The 21,842-nt window shown below is 51.7% G+C and overlaps 1 protein-coding gene across 1 annotated transcript in view; it reads left to right on the plus strand.

The window, feature by feature from the left end:
- The window catches only part of MPRIP (myosin phosphatase Rho interacting protein), a 79,939-nt gene that overhangs the window by 53,192 nt on the left and 4,905 nt on the right, over window positions 1-21,842 (plus strand). Inside the window, exons 10-21 of the mRNA XM_054391043.1 lie at window positions 225-281; window positions 1,612-1,680; window positions 1,863-1,952; window positions 2,390-2,499; window positions 7,150-7,735; window positions 8,621-8,737; window positions 11,830-15,693; window positions 18,986-19,133; window positions 19,714-19,831; window positions 20,549-20,708; window positions 20,820-20,939; window positions 21,395-21,481. Coding sequence (XP_054247018.1) covers window positions 225-281; window positions 1,612-1,680; window positions 1,863-1,952; window positions 2,390-2,499; window positions 7,150-7,735; window positions 8,621-8,737; window positions 11,830-15,693; window positions 18,986-19,133; window positions 19,714-19,831; window positions 20,549-20,708; window positions 20,820-20,939; window positions 21,395-21,481 — 5,526 coding nt within the window. The remainder of the gene's footprint in view (window positions 1-224; window positions 282-1,611; window positions 1,681-1,862; window positions 1,953-2,389; window positions 2,500-7,149; window positions 7,736-8,620; window positions 8,738-11,829; window positions 15,694-18,985; window positions 19,134-19,713; window positions 19,832-20,548; window positions 20,709-20,819; window positions 20,940-21,394; window positions 21,482-21,842) is intronic.

Genomic DNA, 21,842 nt, shown 5'->3' on the forward strand with positions numbered 1-21,842 from the left:
CAGTAGGTCTCTGTTCCTCTTGGGAGGAGGAGGTTGAGCCACCACACAATATAATGATCCAATTTGGACTAGATGACCTTTAAAGGTCCCTTTCAGCCCAAATTATGATTCTATGAATTTAACTGTTGCTGATCTCCTTTATTGCTGCAATGTGTTTTATCAAGCCACTGCTGTTGGAAGATGCTTCTTCCCTCCCCTCTGATCACCCCTTTCCTTTCTTGCAGCCTGACCTGCTGAATTTCAAGAAGGGCTGGTTGACAAAGCAGTATGAGGATGGGCAGGTGAGTCCAGGGGAAGCTCTGCCCTTTGCTTTGGTCTTCGGTGCTGTGGTCAGTCCTGGTCTCTGGCAGCTGGCAGTCCAGTGTCCTGGCTGTGCAGGTTGCACATAAGGCTGCTCTTGGTGCTGACAGAGCCCACATGTCCTTGCAGGGTAGATCAGTGTTGGGCTATGCTCCAGAGGGGAGAAACCAGATGTAGGGTGCTAGGGCAGAGCAGTGAGAGGGAATTTGTGTGACTCTGGAGCCAGGCAGCAGTGGTTGTGTGTGAGCCCTGTGCAAGCAGTGTTTGGGAATAGCTGGTGGTCTGTCCTGGGGAGCTTTCAAAGCTCCACAGCTGGATGTCAAGTCATGGGTTTCAAGTGAGCTGGATAGCAGTCTGTTCCCTTTCTCTTACTAGTTTCATCTCCCTTGCAACCCAGCAACCTCTTTGGCATCAGTAGCGAGGCTCAGATGAGGTCTCCTGAGTACTGGGGAAGTGGCACAGCCAAGAAATAAATAAATGCCTCTGGGTTGGCACTGAGGGAAGCAGCTGCTGCCACTTTCCTCCTGTCCATTCCCAGAGGGATGCAGTATGTGCTGCTCTATTGGAGCCTTCAAGATGGGCATTGATGGCCTGGCTGTTTGCAAACCACTCCTTCCCTGGATTCCATTGCATTCTGCTCAGCCTGTCGAGGAAAACTGAGGACAACTTTCCCACAGCTGTTGAGCACCATAGCCCAGGCTGCAATAAGGGTATCCTGGGGCTGCAGGCAGGTCTGGAAGGAATGACCTGCTGGAGTGAGTGTTTTGTTAACTGAAAGCTGCCCTGGGTAAGCCTGTGCCTGGCTGGGAGCCTGCAGAAGGTGTATCTGTGTAGAATGAGGGCCAGGAATAGACTCCAACTCAATTTCTAGGTACTGCAGATAAAATCTGAGTGGTTTACTGCTTGTTTTTTTAAAAAGCAAGGTCCCTGTGAGGCTTTAAGTGCAGCCACTAAAAGCATCATCTTGCCAGTGGAGCTAATGGGAAGGTTCTGGCTGCAACTGGTGGCTCTTGTGCTCTGTCACTGTCACAATCAGGTGTGGTGCTGCTACAGCTCCAGTGCTCTGCTGGTGCAGCAGAGCTGGGGAAATTGGGGTCCTGGTGGTACAAACCATCACAGTATCCCTTGCACTGCTGCCTCTTGGGGTCTCCCCACTCCAGGAGGCCCTCTCAATGAGACCAGGTATAGAGCTGGGAAGGAAAAGGCTGTGAGCTGCTTCCCTGTGGGATACTTCCACTGGGTCACCTGTGACGAGCTGTACCGATGGGGAAAGGGCAAGACTGTAACTGCCCCATCTTGGTTGTTTCCTAGTGGAAGAAGCACTGGTTTGTGCTGACCGACCAAAGCCTGAGATACTACCGGGATTCAGTGGCAGAGGAGGTAAGTGTCTGCCCCATCAGTGTTCAACCCACAGGGCTCTGCTCTCAGGGGAGCCCCAGGTGCTCCCAAACCAGCCCCAGGAAGGTTGTCTCCCAGATTCCAAAGTCTCACAGACCTGCTGTGCTTCAGGATTGCAAAGCATTATGTCTTATTTCACCTTCTTACACCTCTTCCCTCTCCAGGCAGCTGACCTGGATGGAGAAATCGATTTATCCACGTGCTATGATGTCACTGAGTACCCAGTTCAGCGAAACTACGGCTTCCAGATCCATGTAAGGAAAATGTGTGGAGGAGGAAGAGTATGGCGGCATGGCAGCTGCTGGGGTTGCTCATGCTGTGCCACTGCTAGGGGATGCTCATGCTTGTAAGGGAAACATCTCCCCAGACACCTAAGAGAGGGCACCCAGTGTTGCCCACCATGTCCCATAGAGCTCTGTCTCTGGGTTTGAGAGCTGGTTTTGTGATTCACAAAGAGGGAAGGGCAGGTTTTGTCTCAGCTACAGAAAAAATGAACCAGATTGCTGAGGAACACCAACTGCCACTGTGAGTGTGCTGGGGGGTGGAGGGGCTGGGTCTGACCTGTGCACGGCCATCGAGCAGTGTCCCAGCACTGGGTGCTTGAGGTTGGGTGCAGTGTGGCATTGGGGGTTGTGGGAGGGTGCTGGTGGGTCCAGTCAGCTGCTGTGAGCTGGTCCTTCTCTCTCCCTAGACAAAGGAAGGGGAGTTCACTCTCTCTGCCATGACATCAGGCATTCGCCGCAACTGGATCCAGACCATCATGAAGCACGTTCGCCCCACCACTGCCCCTGATGTAACAAGGTAAAGGGGGGCAGTATAGCAGCCTCTGCAGTTGTCTGGTTTCTGTGCAGGAGTAACTCTTTCCTCATCCCCTTTCTTTCCTCTTTCTGAGTCTGTTTGTTCCTGGAGGCTGTGGCTCTTTCTCACATCCCTCTCTCTGGGCTTAGTTTGTGTGGGATGCTGATATTCTCAGTTACCCATGCAGATTTCAAAGAGGGTTGAAAATGTGCTTTAATTTGTGCATAGGAATATGAAATACTGTTCCTATATCAAGGCTCCTCTGGATTCCCACCAGGTATTGTGAAACCACTTGGATTCAGTTGTGCTGGGTTCCCCCTTTCCTCTGGCTACTGTTCAGCACGAGCTGCCCAACCCCTCCGCAGGTCATGGCAGCACGAGCCCAGGGTTCAATTTAGAAGCTGCTTGGCTCTGATAGATTTTCCACTGCAGCCAGCAGATCATCCTCCCTCCTCTTTTGATCTCCCAGATAGCTGCTGCAGCTCATTCCCCTCACATGTTAGTAACTCTTGGGTCACCTCCTGCTGTCAGTGCCAGAGGAAGGGACCCCCCCATGCCACAGTGTGCCTTTGGTGAACGCTTGTGGCTGTGGGGAAAGGTGTTTGACCTCACAGCTGACTGTGCCAGCCACCCTCCTACAGGCCACCTCTGACAGGCTTTGTGGACACAGCCCCACCATTAACTCCATCTCTGTCCTTACCTAAGCTACAAGGAGCAGGTTTTTGCCAGGTTTGTCCACACACTGTCGGGATGGCTCTTCTCACCAGGTGTTGCTGACATGGAGGTCTTCCACTCTCTCCTTCCCCTTCCCACTTGGCACTCAGCCACCGTTTTCCAGCCCTGCCAGAGCTCTGGTGGATCTCACGGGGGTCTCGGGGAAGCCTCCTCTCTCCTCACTCCTGTGTATGTTTGATTTCCATGCATTCCCAGGAAAAACTTCTCTTTGAAACTATCCGTGCTGAAGCCCAGGTTGGAATACTGTGTTCTCTCCTGTATTAACGTTTTGTGGTTTGTATATCTCGTGATTCACTGCATGCTCCTCCTTTCCTGCACCTTGGATGGGAAGTCCTGCAGTTTCCATTTATTTTTCGTTCTTTTTTTTTTCTTTTTTTATCTTTTTTTTCTCCTCCCCCCTTTTTTTTTTTTTCCCTTTAAATAAAAGCCAGAGAGAAGGGAAGAAGCACCCTGGTCTTGACACTTGATTCCCCCACACTGGTATCTTCCGATGTGACTAGATATGAAGATGAAGACGGAGGAAATTTGAGGGGACATCTCTGCCTTTAAAGAACCAGATATATTTATAGCCTAACAGGTTACTCCAGCATGGTAGTCCTGTGCTCACTGTCTTTGCATCTGCTCCAAGCCTACACAAAGTGGTTTGTCTTGGCTTACCCTCGTGAGAGGATCCAAGCACAGGTGCCAGTTGGGCAGTTACTTGTTATGCTGCATAAACAGACCCTGAGTCTCTGTCCTGAGCTGGGGAGAAGAGAATTAGAGGTGCACTTGTGTTGTTTTCCACTGAGCTGGCTTGGGATGGGTTAGAGTCTGGTGTGGGTTGGTCACGTTGCTGTGAGCTGAGGGGTTGTGCCGTGTGTGAAGCAGGGCTGTGTTCACCACTGCTTGGTCACAAGTCCTTTGTTCTGGCATGGGTACCCCAGCCCATCCCACCTGGCTTTAGGCATGTCCTTTACATCTGCACTTGGGGAGTGGCTTGGGAATGAGGCTGCTGGAAGGCTGAAGGACAGACTGCCAGAGGCTCATGAGGAATGGCTGAGGGAACTGGAGTTGTTTAGCGTGGAAGAAGGAGGCTGAAGAGAGACCTTCTCACTCTCTACAACTCCCTGAAAGGAGTGAGGTGGGGTCAGTCTCTTCTCCCTAGTAACAAGTAATAGGACAAGTGGAAATGACCTCAAGTTGCACCATAGGAAGTTTAAATCGGATATTAGAGGAAACTTTTTCACTGAAAGAGTCATCAAAGACTGGAACAGGCTCCCCAGGGAGGTGGTTGGACCCCCATCCCTGGAGGTGTTTAAAGGAAGCAGAGATGTGGTGCTGAGGGACATGGCTTAGCACCAGACTTAGTAGAATTAGAGAATGGTTGGGCTGGATCTTAAAGGTCTTTTCCAACCAAAACAATTCTGTGATTCTGTGAAGGAGGGTAGCAGATGCCTGCACTTCACAGACAGGGTGTGAGAGGGATGTTGGTCTGTGCTGGGAAGATGGTGGTGTTCTCCCCATCCCCAGGGCCAACCCAACTCTACGCACTCCTGCAGCCTTCTGCCGTGTCTCCACCAAGCCAAGCGCATGTTTTTTTGTTTTCTCAAGTCCTAATTACTGTTTATATTGCTGCCTGTGTCAGAACCTGATGGTGGGGCAGATGCTGCACTACTGCCTGCCCTCAGCAGTGCCCTGCAGTCTGCAGAGACACTAATTACACTCTGCTGACGATGACTATGCAGATAGAAAATACCTGCAGGAAAGAAGGTGGCCACTCCAGCATTGGGTCCTTGTTCAGCTCCCAGCCCTGCTGAGGCTGAGTTCCCCAGTGCTCCCCAGTTCCCTGCAGCCTTCATGTGCCTTTTGCAGGGTGCTGCAGCATGCTCAGCTCACAGCTGCCACAGCCACCCGTCTTAAAAAACTTTGTATTTTGACCTATAAATACCTCCCTCCCATGTGATCTGAGTTAATTTGTCTGGGACAGGGGAGATGGGAAATGCTTGAGCAGAATTAATAGCTGTGGGGCACTTGGGGGAGATGAAACGAGACACTTCGGGTCAGGCTTTGAGTCTCTTCGCTCAGTTCCCAGCAGCCATCCCTCTGCTCCCTGACACACATCCCATGCCCTTTGGAAAGCAGCAGAGGAGAAACATGCCTGCAAGAGATGTCACCTCTAGAAATGCTGAGATTATTCCCCCTAGTGTTCAGAGCAGCATGAGTTTTGTCTCTCAACAACATCCAGGGGGCCTCAGGACCCCCTTTTTTCCCATCACTCTTTTCCATTTTAAGCCTCCATCTCATCCCTGCTTCCCTTATGCAAAACGCAGCTGTAATTACTGACTGACTCCAGCCTGAGCACCTGGCTTCGGAGTCATGGGTATCTCTTAATGGTTGAGGAGTGAGGAGGCTTCATCCTCATGCCTTTTGGGTTTATTTTATTAGCTGCAAGTGACAGAGCTGAAGAAGGAATTATCTCTGAGCTGGTTTTAGCCTGTAACTGACAGAATTTCTTGAAACCCAGCTCTACTGAGGCTGTGGTTTGACTGTGGATGAAAGTGCATCAGAAGATACTAGCATTGGACCTGTGCAGAGTCATCTCTTCTGCTCCATTCTTTGTTTGGGCGTATGCACCACCATGAGGTTGCTGGCTGTGGGAGCTAAGGTGTGTTAGCAAGAGAGGAGGAGAAGCTGTGCTGTTGCTGCTCCCTCCTGGTGTCAGCAGTCTGGGTGCATGAGGTCCATGGGTCAGAGCCCTGTTAGCAGTGATTTGCCTGCAGCAAAGGGCCCAGGGAGCTGCTTTCCAGCTCTTCCCACTCTGCCCTTCCAGAAAGCTGGAGCCTGGGGGATGCTGTGGGAGCAGGGAGAGCCAGCAGTTAGCTTGAGCATCTTGGGGGCTTCAGGTAGCAAAGAGGGTTCAACAAATACCATCCACCCACTGCGGATGGGCTTCCTCTGCAAACTTAGCATACTGCTGTTTTCTGTTTTAATTTGGTTCTGCATGTTCCAAGGCTGGCATGTCTGCATTTAATAAGCTAATACAACATTAGGGATTATTGGTAGGTTAGAAATGGTGTTGCCTTCCCCTATTAACTTCCCCTGCTTTGACCACTATGTCTCTCCTCTCAATCCACCACCCTCTAACTCGGCACTAAAAATAATTTCCTGCTTGAGAAATCAGCATTCCCAGTGACTTCCATGGTGTGTTGAGTAACTCTTGCTCTCCTTGCTGCACTGACAACTGCACATAGGTGCTGGGGTGAGGCTGAGGCTGGTTTGCCCAGGGAGAGATCTGTGCCTTCAATGTAGATAGTGGCATGGAGAAGTTTTCAACTCATTCATACCCCAGCTTTGCCAAGCTCAAGTAAAACCTTCCCCTCTGTTACCCAAGAGCTCTGGGAGCTGCTCTGTGCTTCTCCATCCCGCAGCTCTGAAGCCAGGCTGACTTTGGTGGGACTGGTGGCATCCTCCCTGCGAGCACGTGACTGTGGCCACGTTGCCCAGTGTGTGTGCATGGTGCCCTGGGGCTGCGGGCGGGCAGCCAGCCAGCCGGCGGGCACCCGAGGAGCGTTCAAAGCCTCTTCCGTGCCTGGATGGATGGTTTGGGATCGCTGCCTGAGCCACAGGCTGCTGCTGGGTCATGGTCACTGGCCCCAGGGTGGCTGCTGAGGAGGAATGAGGTCAGGATCGGTCGCTCATCGGGGCCAAGGGGTGCCCACGAGCAGCCAGGGTCACTTGCGCCAAGGCTTTGCACACCAGTGTGATCAGCTCCTGTGCCTGAGAAGCAATGGGAGACGGAGGGGCAGGGGGCACCCACATGGCATTGGCTTGGGCTTCCAGCAGCCCCTTTCCACTTCGCTCTTTGAGGCATGCGTGGGAGTGCCTGGTCATCTCGAGCACCCACTGACACCTTCCATCACCCTCTCTTTGTCCTTTCAGCTCCCTGCCGGAAGAGAAAAGCAAAACAAGCTCTTCCTTCGAGACTGGTCCAAAGCCCAGCGAGAAGCCGGATGCGGAGCAAGCGGAGCTGGACCCGGAGCAGAAGCGGAGCCGTGCCCGGGAGCGCCGGCGAGAAGGACGATCCAAGACGTTTGACTGGGCTGAATTTCGCCCCATCCAGCAAGCCCTGGCTCAGGAGCGTGCCAACGCTGCAGACTCCTCCAAGAGTGGCTCTGCCGCCTTCCCAAGGGACACTGGTGCCACTGATGCCGACCTGGGGGAGCTGGAGCGGGAGCGGGCCCGGCGGCGGGAGGAGCGGCGCAAGCGCTTCGAGATGATCGATGCTGTGGATGGGGCAGGGTCAGAAGAAGCATTAAGGATGGAGGTGGACCGGATCCTGCCCGTCCCAACGGACATCAAACCCCAAAATGTCCACGTGGAGATCGAGCAGCGCTGGCACCAGGTGGAGACCACTCCACTGCGGGAGGAGAAGCAGATCCCCATCACACCCCTGCACCTTGCCCATGCCGAGGACCGGGATGAGGGGCTGACAAAGCAGCACTTGACCACGTTGCTGGAGAAGGAGGTAAAGCAGGCTGCCTGCAGGAACTCTGCAGGAGCTGTAGGAAGCCTGAAGAAGGCTTAGAAAAGCTGCACTTATTCTGACTTTGTAGTGGTAATAAGTGGGGATGCTGTGGGGTCCTCTGGGGAGCTGGCAGGACACAGGTCTGTGTCCGTTCCCAAATGGCTCTGCTGGCAGCTTTTGTGTTCCCACAGCTGTAGAAAGGGCTCTTCTTCCAAGGGTTGGATTTCATTACCCCCTCCCACTTAAACAGCTTCTTTGGTTGTTGGCCAGCCTGTCTCTGAGAGGGTACAATTGATGTGTATCAAGCAGACACCCAGTTCAAGCTCAGAGTTCTGTGTGCCTCTGCAGCGGTAGAGATTTATGTCTGCAGTTCTGTCTACAGAGCTATAAACTGGTTTGCATGGTGGCACATGCCACAGAGGTGCCCTTTTTGTGGAGCCTACCTCAAAAAATCTTAAATTCAATTTGAGGAAAAGGAAGGAGGAGATTCAGCTTACTTGGAAGAGGTTCATGCCTGGGCTAATAAAGGTTGTTGTTAGTTGGCATTAAGGTGTATTAGCAGGGATGAAAGGGCTGCAGGCATGGAGTACCCAGGAGTATCACCGACCTGAACCAGGCTGGGATTTGCTGGGGTCATGCCTGGCACGAGCTGGTGCCATTCATCCTTTGCTGCTGTGAGCTTTACGAATTAAAGGAGGGCGTTGCTCCCTTCTTTCAGCAGGGAGGGATTTTGCTTGGCGAAATGAAATCCAGATCCCGGAGCAGGGCAAAGCTGCAGTGCCATCAAACGCCCTGCTTGTTCTGCTCTATGTCCCCTCCTCACTGGCTCTTATGGCTGACCCCCTGCCCACTCCCTGGACGTTGTCTCTCTTCGTGTCCCTCCAGCTGGAACAGAAGCAGAAGGAGGCCCTGGAGCTCCTGGAGCAGAACCGACACCTGCAGGACCAGCTGAAAGTGGCACTGGGCCGGGAGCAGAGCGCCCGGGAGGGCTACGTGTTGCAGGTAGGAGAGAAAATCCATCTTCCCGTGTGCCCGAGGGGGCCCCTGGTGGACTTCAGGGTGTTTGTAGGGACACTCTGGCTGATGCAGAGATGTGTGCTACAGGGTGGGCTCCAAGAGATTTGATCTTGCAGGTGTTGCTAATTCTGGAACCTTACCAGGTCTGTCTTAACAAAACCTCTGATCTGGGATGCAGTGGACAGAACACAGAGTTACCTGCTAGCATCCATCCCCAAGGGAAAGCAAAACAAAGCCATGCAAGACAAGTGGGACCTCAGCATAGTCGACCTCTGATCTATCCTCTCCTGTGTTTGCTTGTGCAATATTGCTTACCCCCTTTCTGTGCCCCAGATATTCCCCACAGGCAGTGGGGTGCACATAAGACTTTCTAAGCGTCTTCTAGGTCAGCAGTTGCTCCTCCCTAGGGGATTTGTGTGACAATTCATGGGCAAACACAGCACATGCAGGTGTATCTCCTGGGCCTGTTCCTCACAGCCAGAGCAGGCTTTGCACCAGCACAACCTGTTGTCTTGGATCACTTGAAGGTTTCCGCTGTTACAAGATGCCTTTCCTCTGCAAAGCCTAGAAGTGGTTCTGAATCTCTTGGGAAGCCTTCCATGGCCTCCTCCAAACAAACTGGACCTTTTCCAACCCTTCTTCTGGGAGCATCCATACCTGGAGGAGCTGTGACACCTGCAGGGCATCTTCTGGGTCCATAGTCCTATTTTGTGCAGGGACAGCATTTTGACCTGCCCACATCTCCTTGGCCACACTGGCTCTGGATCAGTATGGCCATGAGCTGAGCTCCCATGGCAGCAAAGCCGCTGCTGAACCTTGCATCCTTATTTCTCATGAGATAAATTTCCCTTGGAAAAGTTGCACAGGCAGTGAAGACAGCCCAGGCAGGGAGGCATTCTGCCTTCCTTGCTGGTGACCTCCTTGGAAGAGATTTTCTTGCAGTTATTTCTGGAGTCCCCAAGCTGACAGTGCTTGCTTGGAGGAGTTCCATTTTCACTTGGCAGTGATGGAAGAGTAACTAACTCCCACTTCCCTGGGGCAAAGGCAGCCGACCTCCCTTTGTCTGGAGCCTGGAAAAGTCAGGGAATAGGGCTAAAAGCTGGATGCTGAATCCACCATCAGATTGGTCATGTTGAAGTTGGCCGAAATGCCTCAGTATGAAGAGAGAGGGCAAGAGGAGAAGTCTGCACAAGAGCTGAGCAAAACATGGCTGCAGTGAGAAGTGACCCAAACATTGACCTAGAAATTAGAGGGTTTTTGGAAGAGCTGGAGTCCTTTTCTTGCTCCAGTCTAATTGTTTTGGGGATTTCCCTTCTGTTTCCCTGGGAGCAGAGGGATTAAAGTCATGTTAAAGAAGGGAGTAACCCCACCAAGCCCTGCTGGGATGGAGTGGATTCACTGTGGGAGGTTTCTGCAGCCCCAGACTGTGGGGAGACATCATAGCTTTTACTTTTTTTTTTTTTTTTTTTTTTTTGACAGACCCTCTGAATTTCATGTGCCCTCCCCTTCCATCATGCCTAATTTTGGAAAGGTTCCTACCTTCTCTGTGGGGAGGGACAATGGAGGAGCCTGACTGGTGCCAGCTCATTCTTCTTGAGCTGCCTGGGGGGCACCAACCCCTTCTTGGCAGCATGACCAGCCCCATATGGACCCCCCCCAAGCTCTGCCCTGACATAACAAACGCTGCACGTTCTGAAAGGCAGCTGCTGAGACACCCACCCCTATGCATGTGCCCTGCACCGAAGCCTCTCCAGCCTCATGTAACCCCTCTCTTGCTCTGAGCTTCCTCAGGATGGGACACCCCAACTTAGAACCCTACTGGGAGAAACAAAGGGGGTTCCTGCTCCTCAAAACCAGCCCAGAGACATCCGGGCTCTGGTCACGGTGGGTGGGAGGGGTCACGTACTAACCTGTCCCGGGCGGATGTTCTTGCATGTTTTTGGTGTAAAGCATGAAATTTAACTTAACATAACTGAGTGTCACATCTGTGGGCTTTCCTTATCAGCAACCAGAGTACAGCAAGGCAGGCCAAATTCCTAGGCTTAACGCTGTGCTTCTCTCGCCTCTTCCTGTCTGTGTATTTTTCTTTTCTTTTTTTTTTTTCCAAAGATCCATAATTTCTGTCGCCTTTTGCATGACTTTTTCTGTGAGTTTTCTCTTTGCATGCTACATTGCTTTGGTTTGAATCTCACAAAGGTTGGTTTCTTTGATTTTCATTTTTACATTCTCATCACACCTTTTCCCTCCTTTCACTTGTTGGGCTTTTTTATTTTGTCCTTTGTTGGTTGGTTGTTTGGTTTGTTTTTTGGATTTTTTTTTTTTTGGTTCTGTTTCTTTTGGTTTTGCAGGTAGAGAACTTAGCTCCTCCCTAGCCTTAAACTTTAGCATAACAACATCTCTTTCATGCGATGAGCAGCCACTAAAAGTCCTGTTTGGCAGTCACAGAAATGACATCACCACGCCAGCTCTCCTGCCTCCCTGCGCTTGGGTGGGACATGATGTCATTTGCTGTCACCTCACTTTCTGTTGTTGCTTTTGGTTGGTAGGACTGTGTTACCTGAACTGTGCACTTTTTGTTTCACAACAAAACGAGCAAACCTGCTAAAAAAAGCAGTTCCTTTCTTCTTGACCTGTGCCCATCCCCTCCTCTTTCTCACTTTTCCTGTTTCTCTCTTGTCTGTCTGTCTCCGTTTTACTGCTGGTGTTTCTTTTTCATTGTTTTTGGTTCTGTTTGATTTTTTTTTTAATTTTATTTATCCTTTTAGCCTGTTAATGTACAGCTGTTCTGATGTTGTGGTCCATGTTTTCTGTTACTGGGAAGCAGTTGTCACTCATTAAAAAAAAAAGACAGAGAAAACAAAAAAAGAGAAAAAAAAATACCAAAAACGAAACAAAAAAGTTGGTTAAAACAAACAGAAAAAAATTGTGCCAAGAACAAATCATCCCAATTGGAGCATGTGGGTAGCAGCCACATCGCTGTGAGGAGCTTTTCCGTGGCCTGCCTGGCCAGAGGTGTGACACTCAGAAGGGAGAGCCAAGAGTGTTACTAATCTAAGTATTTAATCAATTTTTTTAAGACCGAGGTGGCCGCCTCGCCATCAGGTGCCTGGCAGAGGCTCCACAAAGTCAACCAAGACCTCCAAAACGAGCTGGAAGCCCAATGCCAGCGTCAAGAGCTGATAAATCAGCAGATTCAGTCACTGAAGCGCAGCTACGCCGAGGCCAAGGACGTGATCCGGCACCATGAAGCTGAGATTCAGAGCCTGCAGGCAAGGCTCAGTAATGCAGCAGCTGAACTTTCCATCAAGGAGCAGACCCTGGCCAAGCTCAAGAGTGACCTGAGGAGTGAAAAAGAGAAAGCCAAAGAGCAGCTGGAGGAGTGGCAGCACGGCGAGGCTGCGCTCAGCTCCCAGCTGAAGGCCAGCGAGCGGAAGCTGAAGACTGTGGAGGCTCTGCTCTTGGAGAAGACTCAGGAGCTGCGGGACCTGGAGATGCAGCAGGCTTTGCAGAGGGACCATCAGAAGGAGGTGCAGCGACTCCAGGACAGGATCGCGGACCTGAGCAGGCAGCTGAACACCAGCGAGCAAACACGGATCCTGATGGAGGAGAAGCTGCAGAAGAATTATGAGGCTTTGCTGGAGAGCTGCGAGAGGGAAAAGCAGGTTTTGATACAGAGTCTGAAGGAGGTGGAGGATAAGGCCAACGAGTATGAGAACCAGCTGCAAAACAGTGAGCAGCAAATGGAGATTCTGCAGAAGGAGAAGCTGAGTGCAAAGTTTGAAGGCAGTGAGCTTGTCCACCAGCTGGAGGAGCAGCTGATGATGAAGGAGGCCAGCATCCAAAAACTTGCAGAGCACATCAAGGAGCTCGAAGGAGAGAGAGATGAGATCAAATGTCGGTTCCACGAGCTCATGAATCAGGTGGCTGAGTCAGATAACGAAGTTGCAAAGCTACAGACAAAGTTGAAAATGGAAGAGACCAACTACCGCAATCTGGAGCAGTCATTCGAGGAGGTGTCAGATCAGTTCCAGGGTGTGCAGAAGGTGCTAAAAGAGAAAGAAGAAGAGCTGAGACACGTTAAAGAAATGCACTTGAGAATTGTGGAGAAGAAAGATCAAGATCTCACCGAGGCTTTTGTTAAAATGGTCGCTTTAGATAATAGCTTAGAGGAGACTAAAGTAAAGCTAAAGGCCAAGGAGGAAGCTTTAAAGAAATTAGCTACTGTAGGCACAGGTCCATGTGCTGAGGAGGCAGAAGACCTTGGCACCAATCTTGAGGCTGATGAAAGTCATCCATCCCAAATGGGGCAGCCTCTGCAAACTCAGGATGTCCTCCCAGCTCTGACTTACGCACTGAAGGAGGAGGAGGATGAGGTTCTTGAGACCAGCCAGAGGCCAGTGGAGGAATTTGGCTCCCCATCCAAAGCTGTAGAACTCCAGGACCAAGACCTGGTTCAGAAAGCCTTAGCAAAGCCTGATGTAGGAGTCATGGGGGCCAAGAGGCAAAGAATCCGTTTCTCCAGCATCCAGTGCCAAAAATACATCCATCCAGACGGATCAGAGAAAAACTGGACAAGCAGTACCTCTTCAGACACGAGCCAAGACAGATCTCTGTCTGAAGAAAGCATGTCATCAGAGACAGCTCTTGGTTACCCATCATCAGGAACAAGTGACTCTGAGACCTATCTCTCAATCATCCATTCCCTGGAAACCAAGCTGTATATTACAGAGGAAAAGCTCAAAGATGTAACCATGAAACTCGAAAGCCAGCACGGCCATAATCAGGAGACACTCATCGCCCTCCACCATCAGTGGGCCAGCACAGAGTCCCAGCTGCGGGAACAACTTCAGACCAGCTTGTCCCAAGTCAATGCTTTGATCTCCCAGCTGGAGGGTGAGAGGCAGGAAAAGTTCAAGCTCATAGAGAATCATGTTAGCGAGCTGGGAGGTTTCCAAATGAAAAATGATCAAGCACTGACTTGCTTGGAGAAGTGCAGGGAACAACTGAGATCTTTGCCCAACTCAGACAAGGAAAAGGAGGGTGACTTTTTCCTTGTCACCCTGTCCAGCATGGAAACAACCTTATCAAATGCAATCCAGGCCTTGAGTGGGGCGCCAGTCCCCTCGCAGTATCAGCAGAGCGAGAGCCTTATCGCCGAGAGCCCCACTCCAGAAGGAGTTTTTTTGGGAGAAGAGGAGCATGACTCCAGGGAGCAGCAAGCAGAAGGGTTTGACGCCAGCCAGCTGAGGTGGCTTTCTGAGAAAGTGGCATTTGAAGCCTCTCTCATCAACCTCATAGCAGAGTCTTTGAAAAATGCAAGCTCTGAGATATCTCAGCTTCTGAGAGAGATCCAGGGAACAGCTGAGGTGGTTTTGTTGGAGCCAGCAAATGTTTCTCATACAGCAATTGACTTGGCCAGTGTCCTATCTAAGAAGCTGCTCCTGGAAGGTGAGTTCTGGAGCCAGGTGGAGGAGTTGAGAGTGCACTTGAGCAGCAGAGAAGGAGAAGCCGAGGGCAAAACAGAAACAGGCTTGGGCTTTTCTCCTTGTTTTCTCAGTGCTGTAGCAGATGCTACATTGATCAAGGCAGAACTTGGGTTTGTTGCACAGAAAATGAGAGAATCTTTTCATCAGAGGTTAAAAACAATCGAAGAAGACCTCCACAATACCAAAACAGCTCTCCAGCAGCATAAGTGCATGTTGGAGGAGATCATCAAAGCCTACAGGACTCCTGATTTTGACAGAGTTGTGCACCAGATTTCTGAAGCACTTGAAATTCAAAAAGATGCTTCAGAAAGAACCCAGATCTCCTGGGATGGGAGCTGTCTCCAGATGGTACAGTGTCAGGAATTAGCCAAGGCAGAGGAGCTTGGCAGCTTGCCGGACCGTAGTAGTGAAGCTCTTGTTTCCATTCAGGAAGACCTTGCCCAACAGCTAAAGGACAAATCAAATGTTCTGAAGGAGATATCTGTTGCCTTACTCTCCCTGCCTCCTGAGGAGGCAGTGAGAGACTGTCAGAAGCTCCTGAAGATATCTCAGAGTCTTTCTTACCATTCCTGCATGGCAGACCTTGAACGGTATTCCTCTTTGTTAGTGCACGATGCAATTGTTCAGGCTCAGGTTTGTTACGCCGCTTGCAAAGTCCGGCTGGAGTACGAGAGAGAGATGAAGTCCTACAAGGAGTCCCTGCAGAGCATGGATGCCCTCTGCCAAGAGCGCGTGAAGACCATCGCTGCCCTTCGGGACGAGTATGAGGACTTGCTCAGGAAGCAGCAGGGCGAGTACAGCGAGGTGATAGCCGTGCTGGAGAGGGAGAACGCCGACCTCAAAGCCAAGGTGTCCCAGCTCGACAGCCAGCAAAGGCTCTTGGAGGAGGAAGAGCATAAACACAGCAAGAGCCTGAGCGAGTTGCAGGGCCGGTACGAGGAGGAGATTCGCAACGTGATAGAGCAGCTGAATAGGACAGAGGATGCTCTGAAGGCTGAGAGGACAGAGGGCCTCAACCAGCTGGATGCCATTGTTCGTGACAAGCAGAACATGGAGCGCTATCACCTAGAACAGATGCAAATGCTGGAGGACAAGTTCCAGGCCAAGATCAAGGAGCTGCAGGTCATCCATGGCGAGGAGCTGCAGGCGCTGCAGGAGCACTACACCCAGAACCTGCAGCGCCTGCAAGAGACCCTCGATGAGTACCAGAGGCAGCACCCAGAGGTGTCCCCCATGGCAGGCCCAGGCGGTGGGGATGCCTGGGTGGATGGTGAGGAGGGTGACACGGGGCAGGGTCCCAACGGTGACCTGGACTCCATGCATGGCCTGAGGGAACGCATCCAGGAGCTGGAGGCCCAGATGAATGTCATGAGGGATGAGCTGGAGAACAAGCATCTGGAGGGGAATGCTTCTACCCTGAGAGAAAAATACCAGAAAGACTTTGAAAACTTAAAGGTCTTGATACATTTATCACTTTCTGCTGCCAAGTGTGTGGGAGGGGGTGTTCTCTCCTGGGGTTCACTTGCTGAACCAAGGGATATCCCCCAAAAGAGCCAGCATGCCCAGACAAGCCCCAGAGTGTGAGAAGTGCCTCTGTAAAGCATGGTGTTCTCCTTTCCTCCATGCTGGGAGATTCTCAGGGGTGACAGAGTATTGGAGCAGGCTGCGCAGAGAGGTTGTGGAGTCTCCCCCTCCAGAGAGGTTCCAAACCTACCTGGCCATTGCGATCCGGGGCAAGCTGCTGTGGCTAAGCCTCCTTTAGCAGGGGGTTTGGAGTGGAAGATCTCCAGAGCTCCTTTCAACCCCCAGTATGCTGGGATTCTGTGATTCTAAATGCATTGCTGGGAGCTTGGTCTCAGTGGGAGGGTGGATTTTTGGAGATGTTCCCTGCCTGTAGAGGGAGGGTTTCCAAGTAACCTGGTAATGTCTTGCTCTCCTTCAGTACGAAGACCTTAGTGTTTCTCCTTGTACCTGAAATGTACATTTTGTTCATGACTTCCTTTCAAAAGCATTCCTTCCCTCTGTCTTTCCCAGTCTGATCAAATCTTCAATCTGTCTCTCCTGCCCTCAAAAATGTGGGATGAAATACAAACTTAACACTCTCCAAAGGTATGTTCCTGAGGAAAGTAGCTGCGAATGGATGCCAAATTCCATAGCAAAGTGAAGCTCCTCTGCAGGAGGCTGCGAGGAGAACCACCCTGGTGTTGGACACCAGCAATTCTTCACACAACAAACAGTGCACAGTCACAGGAAACCCAGACTAGGTGCAGAAAAACCCAGCAGCAATGAAATGCCATCGCTCAGACTGCTCCACCAGTCAGACTGGCCACACAGCTAGCCTGAGAGGTTTGGTGTTTTGCTCTTGGTTGGAGAACATTTCCAGTTAGGAAGTGGGTTTAGGGCAGCAGAGGATTCCCAGCAGCACCAAGGCTTCCAGCTTGAATGGGCAGCCAAAAGGGCAGTGAGGCAGGCTGTGCAGAGGCCACGCTGATGAGACTTTCAGGAAGCTGTTGTTAGCAGAAACACAGGACAGCTTGCTTCCAGCCATGAGTTCCTTGGCACATTTGGGCTGAAATTTTTTACCTCAGGCAGCGTAGTCTCATGATTTATGTAGTCTAGGTAGAAGGAGGACATTGTTGACAACTGAGTGGTGGGACACTGGCCCAGGTTGCCCAGACAGGTGGTAGATACCCCATCTCTGGAACCATTCTAGGTCAGGTTGATTGGAGCTCTGAGTAACCTGCTCTAGTTGATGTCCCTGTTCACTGCTGGGGGCTTGGACTTGATGATCTTTGTAGGTCCCTTCCAACCCAAACCAGTCTGGGATTTTATGGCTCAGCTCCAGCCAACAGCTGATTTTCACCTGGGCAAACCAGTAGCTCTGCTGCATCCCATCAGGGGTGAATGGAGCGTCCAAGGGAGGGAGAGCTGCTGGGGAGATAGGAGTGAGGTGGTGCTGTTCACTGAATGCCATCTCCTCCATCTTAACCCTTTTAGGAAGGAAAATCCCTTCTTGAACCCCCTGCTCAGGTCAGTGGGACACATGGATAATGCCTTGTCCTTCCAGCCAGGCACCAAACAGGGTCCCTTGTACCAGGGGAAGTTCTTAGTTTGGCAGAAGCAAAAGGCCAGAACCAGAACAGATGCTGAAGGACAACAGCAAGCAATGAGCCTGACTTCCCACCTGTATATTCAGCCTCACTATCAAAACTTGCAGTTTACCTGGTGGGAAGGCCAGCAGCATCCAGGCAGAGGATCTGGGAGGAGAGCAGGGTTAACTGTCCTGTCTGTGCATGTTTACAGAGAGCAGAGGGACAGACTGCAAACTAGAAAGGACCCTTGGCTTGGTTAGAAAACTAACCAGGGGGTTACAAACCTGTCCCATTTATGGGTTAAAATGTGCCCAACTCTGAACCCAGTGGAGAGGCAGAAGATCAACAGCACCAGATGCTGGTTCATGCATGTTGGAATGCCCTGGGTTCAGAGCAATGCATTTACAATACAGTCAGTCCTGAATCTCCAGCCAGGCCCATGGAGGAGCTTTCACTGTTTTCTTCCACTGTTAGAGGTGTCATGAAGAATCCTTCAAGGCTGCTTCATGCCTCTCCGTAGTCAACCAAGTCCAGACAGGTTCTGGCACCGAGTTACGAGTTTAAAAACAAAAAGGCTGAGAAAACACAGAGTGCCTCAGGGTTCAGACTTAAAGGGGAGGGGAGGGTTGGAAGCACCAGGACTGAAAATTGGGAATGAGAGTGGCCCAGGTAGTGTAGGTTAGAGGGTGTTGTACTGTCATGAGCACTTATGTCACTGCAAGAGTCAATTTGTTGTCACCCTTAAATTCCCCACGGAGTCCCAGTGGTTCCCAGGTGGCAATTCTCACTTCTGTGGAAAACACAAGTGTGACTCAAGATGAAATCCACTGGCATTGGGCCATAAAGCCAAGCTCACGCTGTGAGGGAGAAGAGTCCAGCACAGTGCTTGGCATCAGGGCTGCCCCGAGATGTCTGATGGGGCTTGTGCACCATGTCTCCAGTGCGTGCCCCTTCCCAGCTCCTGGCTCCTGCCTGCCTGTGGCTTTGCCGTCCTGCCTCTGTGTGCCCATCCGGGATCCCAGTGTGCTTGGCAGGGTGGCCATGCTGGTGGCTGAGCTGGAAATGGGCTTTTGGATTTGACCCATGGTGGAGGCAGGAGCAGGGGCTGTGCCTGGAGAAGGACCAGGCTGGAGTTCAGGATCTCACCCTGATGACTCCTGAGTCCTCAGAGCACTGTTCCCACATCCTGGTCCAAGTTCTCTCCTAGTAATTCAATTAGCAAATAATTGCCTGTGCAGCGTTTGAGGCCATATTCAGTTAGGAATTAAGGTCCTGTTACTGTCATGAGCCATCTGCTTTCCACCCCAGAGGTGGCCTCACAGAAGCAGGCACTGCAGAAGAGAGCAGATGGGGCACGATAGCTTTTGTTGTTGTTGCTCTGACAAATATTTGCATTCCCTGATGGAGTCTGACCCCAGGCCTAGCCTGTCCTTCCCTTTTACCGGAGCTGTTGGGGTCAAGTGACTGCAGGACAAGCTCTGACCTCATGAGGTCCATCCTCAGCTGCCTCTTCCATGGTTGGTGAGGGAGAAGATCCCCATGATGGAACTTGGGTGCTGGCTACCTGCTGGCATGCAGCTCCTGGTAGGCTCACCACAACTGTGACCCTAGCCCCACGCTCTTGGGCCAACCCCTTCCCCTCATCCCTTTTGCAGGCAACATGTGAAAGAGGCTTTGCAGCCATGGAGGAGACACACCAGAAGAAGATTGAGGACCTGCAGCGGCAGCACCAGCGGGAGCTGGAGAAGCTGCGGGACGAGAAGGATCGCCTGCTGGCAGAGGAAACAGCTGCCACCATTGCAGGTACCATGCCAGAGGGTCCCTCCAGGGAGCCCTCTGTGTTGATGGGGACAAGGGGGTGGTGTTTGTTATAGTACAGAGAAGCAGAGTGTAGGATGGGATAATGGCTAGATGGGGATCACAGGGAAATGGGAAAGAGTTGTGGGAGAGACCTTTTGGATGGAGGTCCCTCTGCTGGTCCTTCTCCAGGCGTGGTATCCCCCTCCTTGACTTCAAGGGGGTCTGATTGATTTTCTGTTCCATCTCAGAAAGGAGTTGGTCATTCCTGTTGTTAGTTTATTGCTGATTCCACACTGAATTGATGCTTCAGTGCCCCAGGAAGTTTTTAAAAGCGCTGGAGCCCAGGGTGTCTGTGTTTAGGGGTCTCACAGTTGAAGAAAGAACATGTGAGTTGGACAAGCATTTGGACTTCAGTTAAAGGTGAACTTTGCAGAAGGCCCTTTGCCAGTTTGCAGCCATGGTCCCAGAGTAAAGGGGCTGGGAAGCAGTGTGGGGGCTTGCTGGGATGACTTAGTTCTCATTCCTAAAAAGCCCGCCCTTGGGCAGAGCAGTGCTGGGTGCTAACACTCTGCCATCCACGCAGCCATTGAAGCCATGAAGAATGCACACCGGGAGGAGCTGGAGCGAGAGCTGGAGAAGTCCCAACGCTCCCAGATCAGCAGCGTCAACGCTGACATTGAAGCCCTCCGAAGGCAGTACTTGTAAGGCCATCGTCCTCATCCTCCTCCATCTGCTGCTGTGTCTCACTGGGAGGTCATGCACACGTGTGCAAGACCCCTTTCTCCTCTTTGATTTTGGCAATGAGTTAGGGGCAGACCTCTCATTGCAGGAATCTCTTCTCTTGTCCCTAACCTGGTTGCACCCAGAGGCTGCTGGTTGCCCATAATCTTTCTGGCTCCAAGTCAAAGTCCCAACCCCAAATGCAGCTGCTTTATGGTAACCAGATGTGCAGGCACGGTGCTGCTTTTCACACAGCTGTAGCGGGAGGGCTGCTGAACCAAATCAACCAGGTGAGGAGACAGCACTTAGCTTTCCATGGCAAGATTGTCCTCACCTGGGAGCCAAGCAAAGCAGGTGTATGAACCTTGATGCATCTACATAAGACATGTAGGTGTGCAAATACACCCAGGCCCAGGTGCCCAGAGCAAGTGTGATAGGTCTCAGTTCAACTTTTGGAAACCTGAGGGAGCAGTCCTACCGTTTCACCTCCTAGAGAAGGACCTCCCATCCTCTTTGGTGGCCAAGCATCACTATGCCCAGAGATGGAAGGACTGTCTTGTCTTGTCTTGGGACTTGAGATTTTTCCTCCTCCTCAGCGCTTAGATCCCTGTTAAGGTTGTCCCGGGATGGTGGAGTAAGAGTGGGCACGGATGTGTTGTGTGTGCAGGGTGGTCAGTGCCTCGCATGTGTTTCACCAGGGAGGAGCTGCAGTCGGTGCAGCGGGAGCTGGAGGTGCTTTCGGAGCAGTACTCACAGAAGTGCTTGGAGAACGCCCACCTGGCGCAGGCGCTGGAGGCTGAGAGGCAGGCCCTCCGCCAGTGCCAGCGGGAGAACCAGGAGCTCAACGCCCACAACCAGGTGAGGGGCCCTGCCGTGCCCACAGCCACTGCGGGCAGGGGGTGGTGGGCAAACCGCCCGACGGGCTGCGCCATGCTTCCTGTTCCATGAGGATTCTCCTTCTCTTCCCAGGAGCTGAATAACCGCCTGGCTGCGGAGATCACGCGACTGCGGACCCTGCTGACTGGGGAAGGCGGGGGAGAGGCTGCTGGATCGCCTCTCACGCAGGGCAAGGATGCCTACGAGTTGGAGGTGAGCTCTGCCGCTCAGAAGGGGCAGCATTGGTGGGCACAAGAGCCTGTGGAAGCATGCCACAGCTTCCCATCCCACCATGCATCAGCTCTGGCCAGGAGCTTTTTAGAGTCCTACTTTTCCCTTCTCTCCATGTCAAGCCAGAGCTTGCTTGCCCCTTCTCTCGACCCTGCTTGTCCCCTGGGATCCAGCCCTTGCAAAGCAATGAAGACAAACAGAAACCAAATGGTGCGCAGGGAGCACAGCAGTGGTGTAGGCTTGGGCATGTTCCCAAGAGACCCAGGAGTAATTTTCTTACCTGAACCAGAAGATTGGGTCAGCCAGCAAGTTTGTGGAGCTAGTGCAGGGCTGAGCCTCCAGCCCTGGCTTAATTGTCACTGGATAGAGCAGACAATCACCCTGGGATTGTGATGTATCTGCTCTAGTGTGAAGACTTGCTGCTTTGGTTCCCACAGGTCCTGCTGCGGGTCAAAGAATCAGAAATCCAGTACCTGAAGCAGGAGATCAGCTCCCTCAAAGATGAGCTACAGACAGCACTGAGGGTAACGCTAAGGATGTTTCTGCAAAACTTCTTAGAAGCTCTATGTGTTTGTGCTTAGATTTCAGCTCACTTACGCCCAGGCTTGAAACAACATCCAGTTTTTCCCCTGAAAAGGACTTTGGAGTCAGCAGTAAAGCACTCAGCATCTCTGTCAGCTTATGACTTACCCCACAAGGGAGACCATGTGGGCAAACATCCCTTCCAGTGTTTGTCTTCCCCCCATTTCCTGTTACACTCAGATTTAAATGGCAAAAATAATCAGCATTAGAAATCTACCCAGCCTCCCAGCATCGGATCTGGTTTGCTCTGGAGAACCTCTTTGCCAAGGCCGTTTATGGGAATTCTGCTTGAATTCCATGTCT

Source organism: Indicator indicator, chromosome 22 (genome assembly GCF_027791375.1).
Source record: "Indicator indicator isolate 239-I01 chromosome 22, UM_Iind_1.1, whole genome shotgun sequence".
Lineage (NCBI taxonomy): Eukaryota > Metazoa > Chordata > Aves > Piciformes > Indicatoridae > Indicator > Indicator indicator.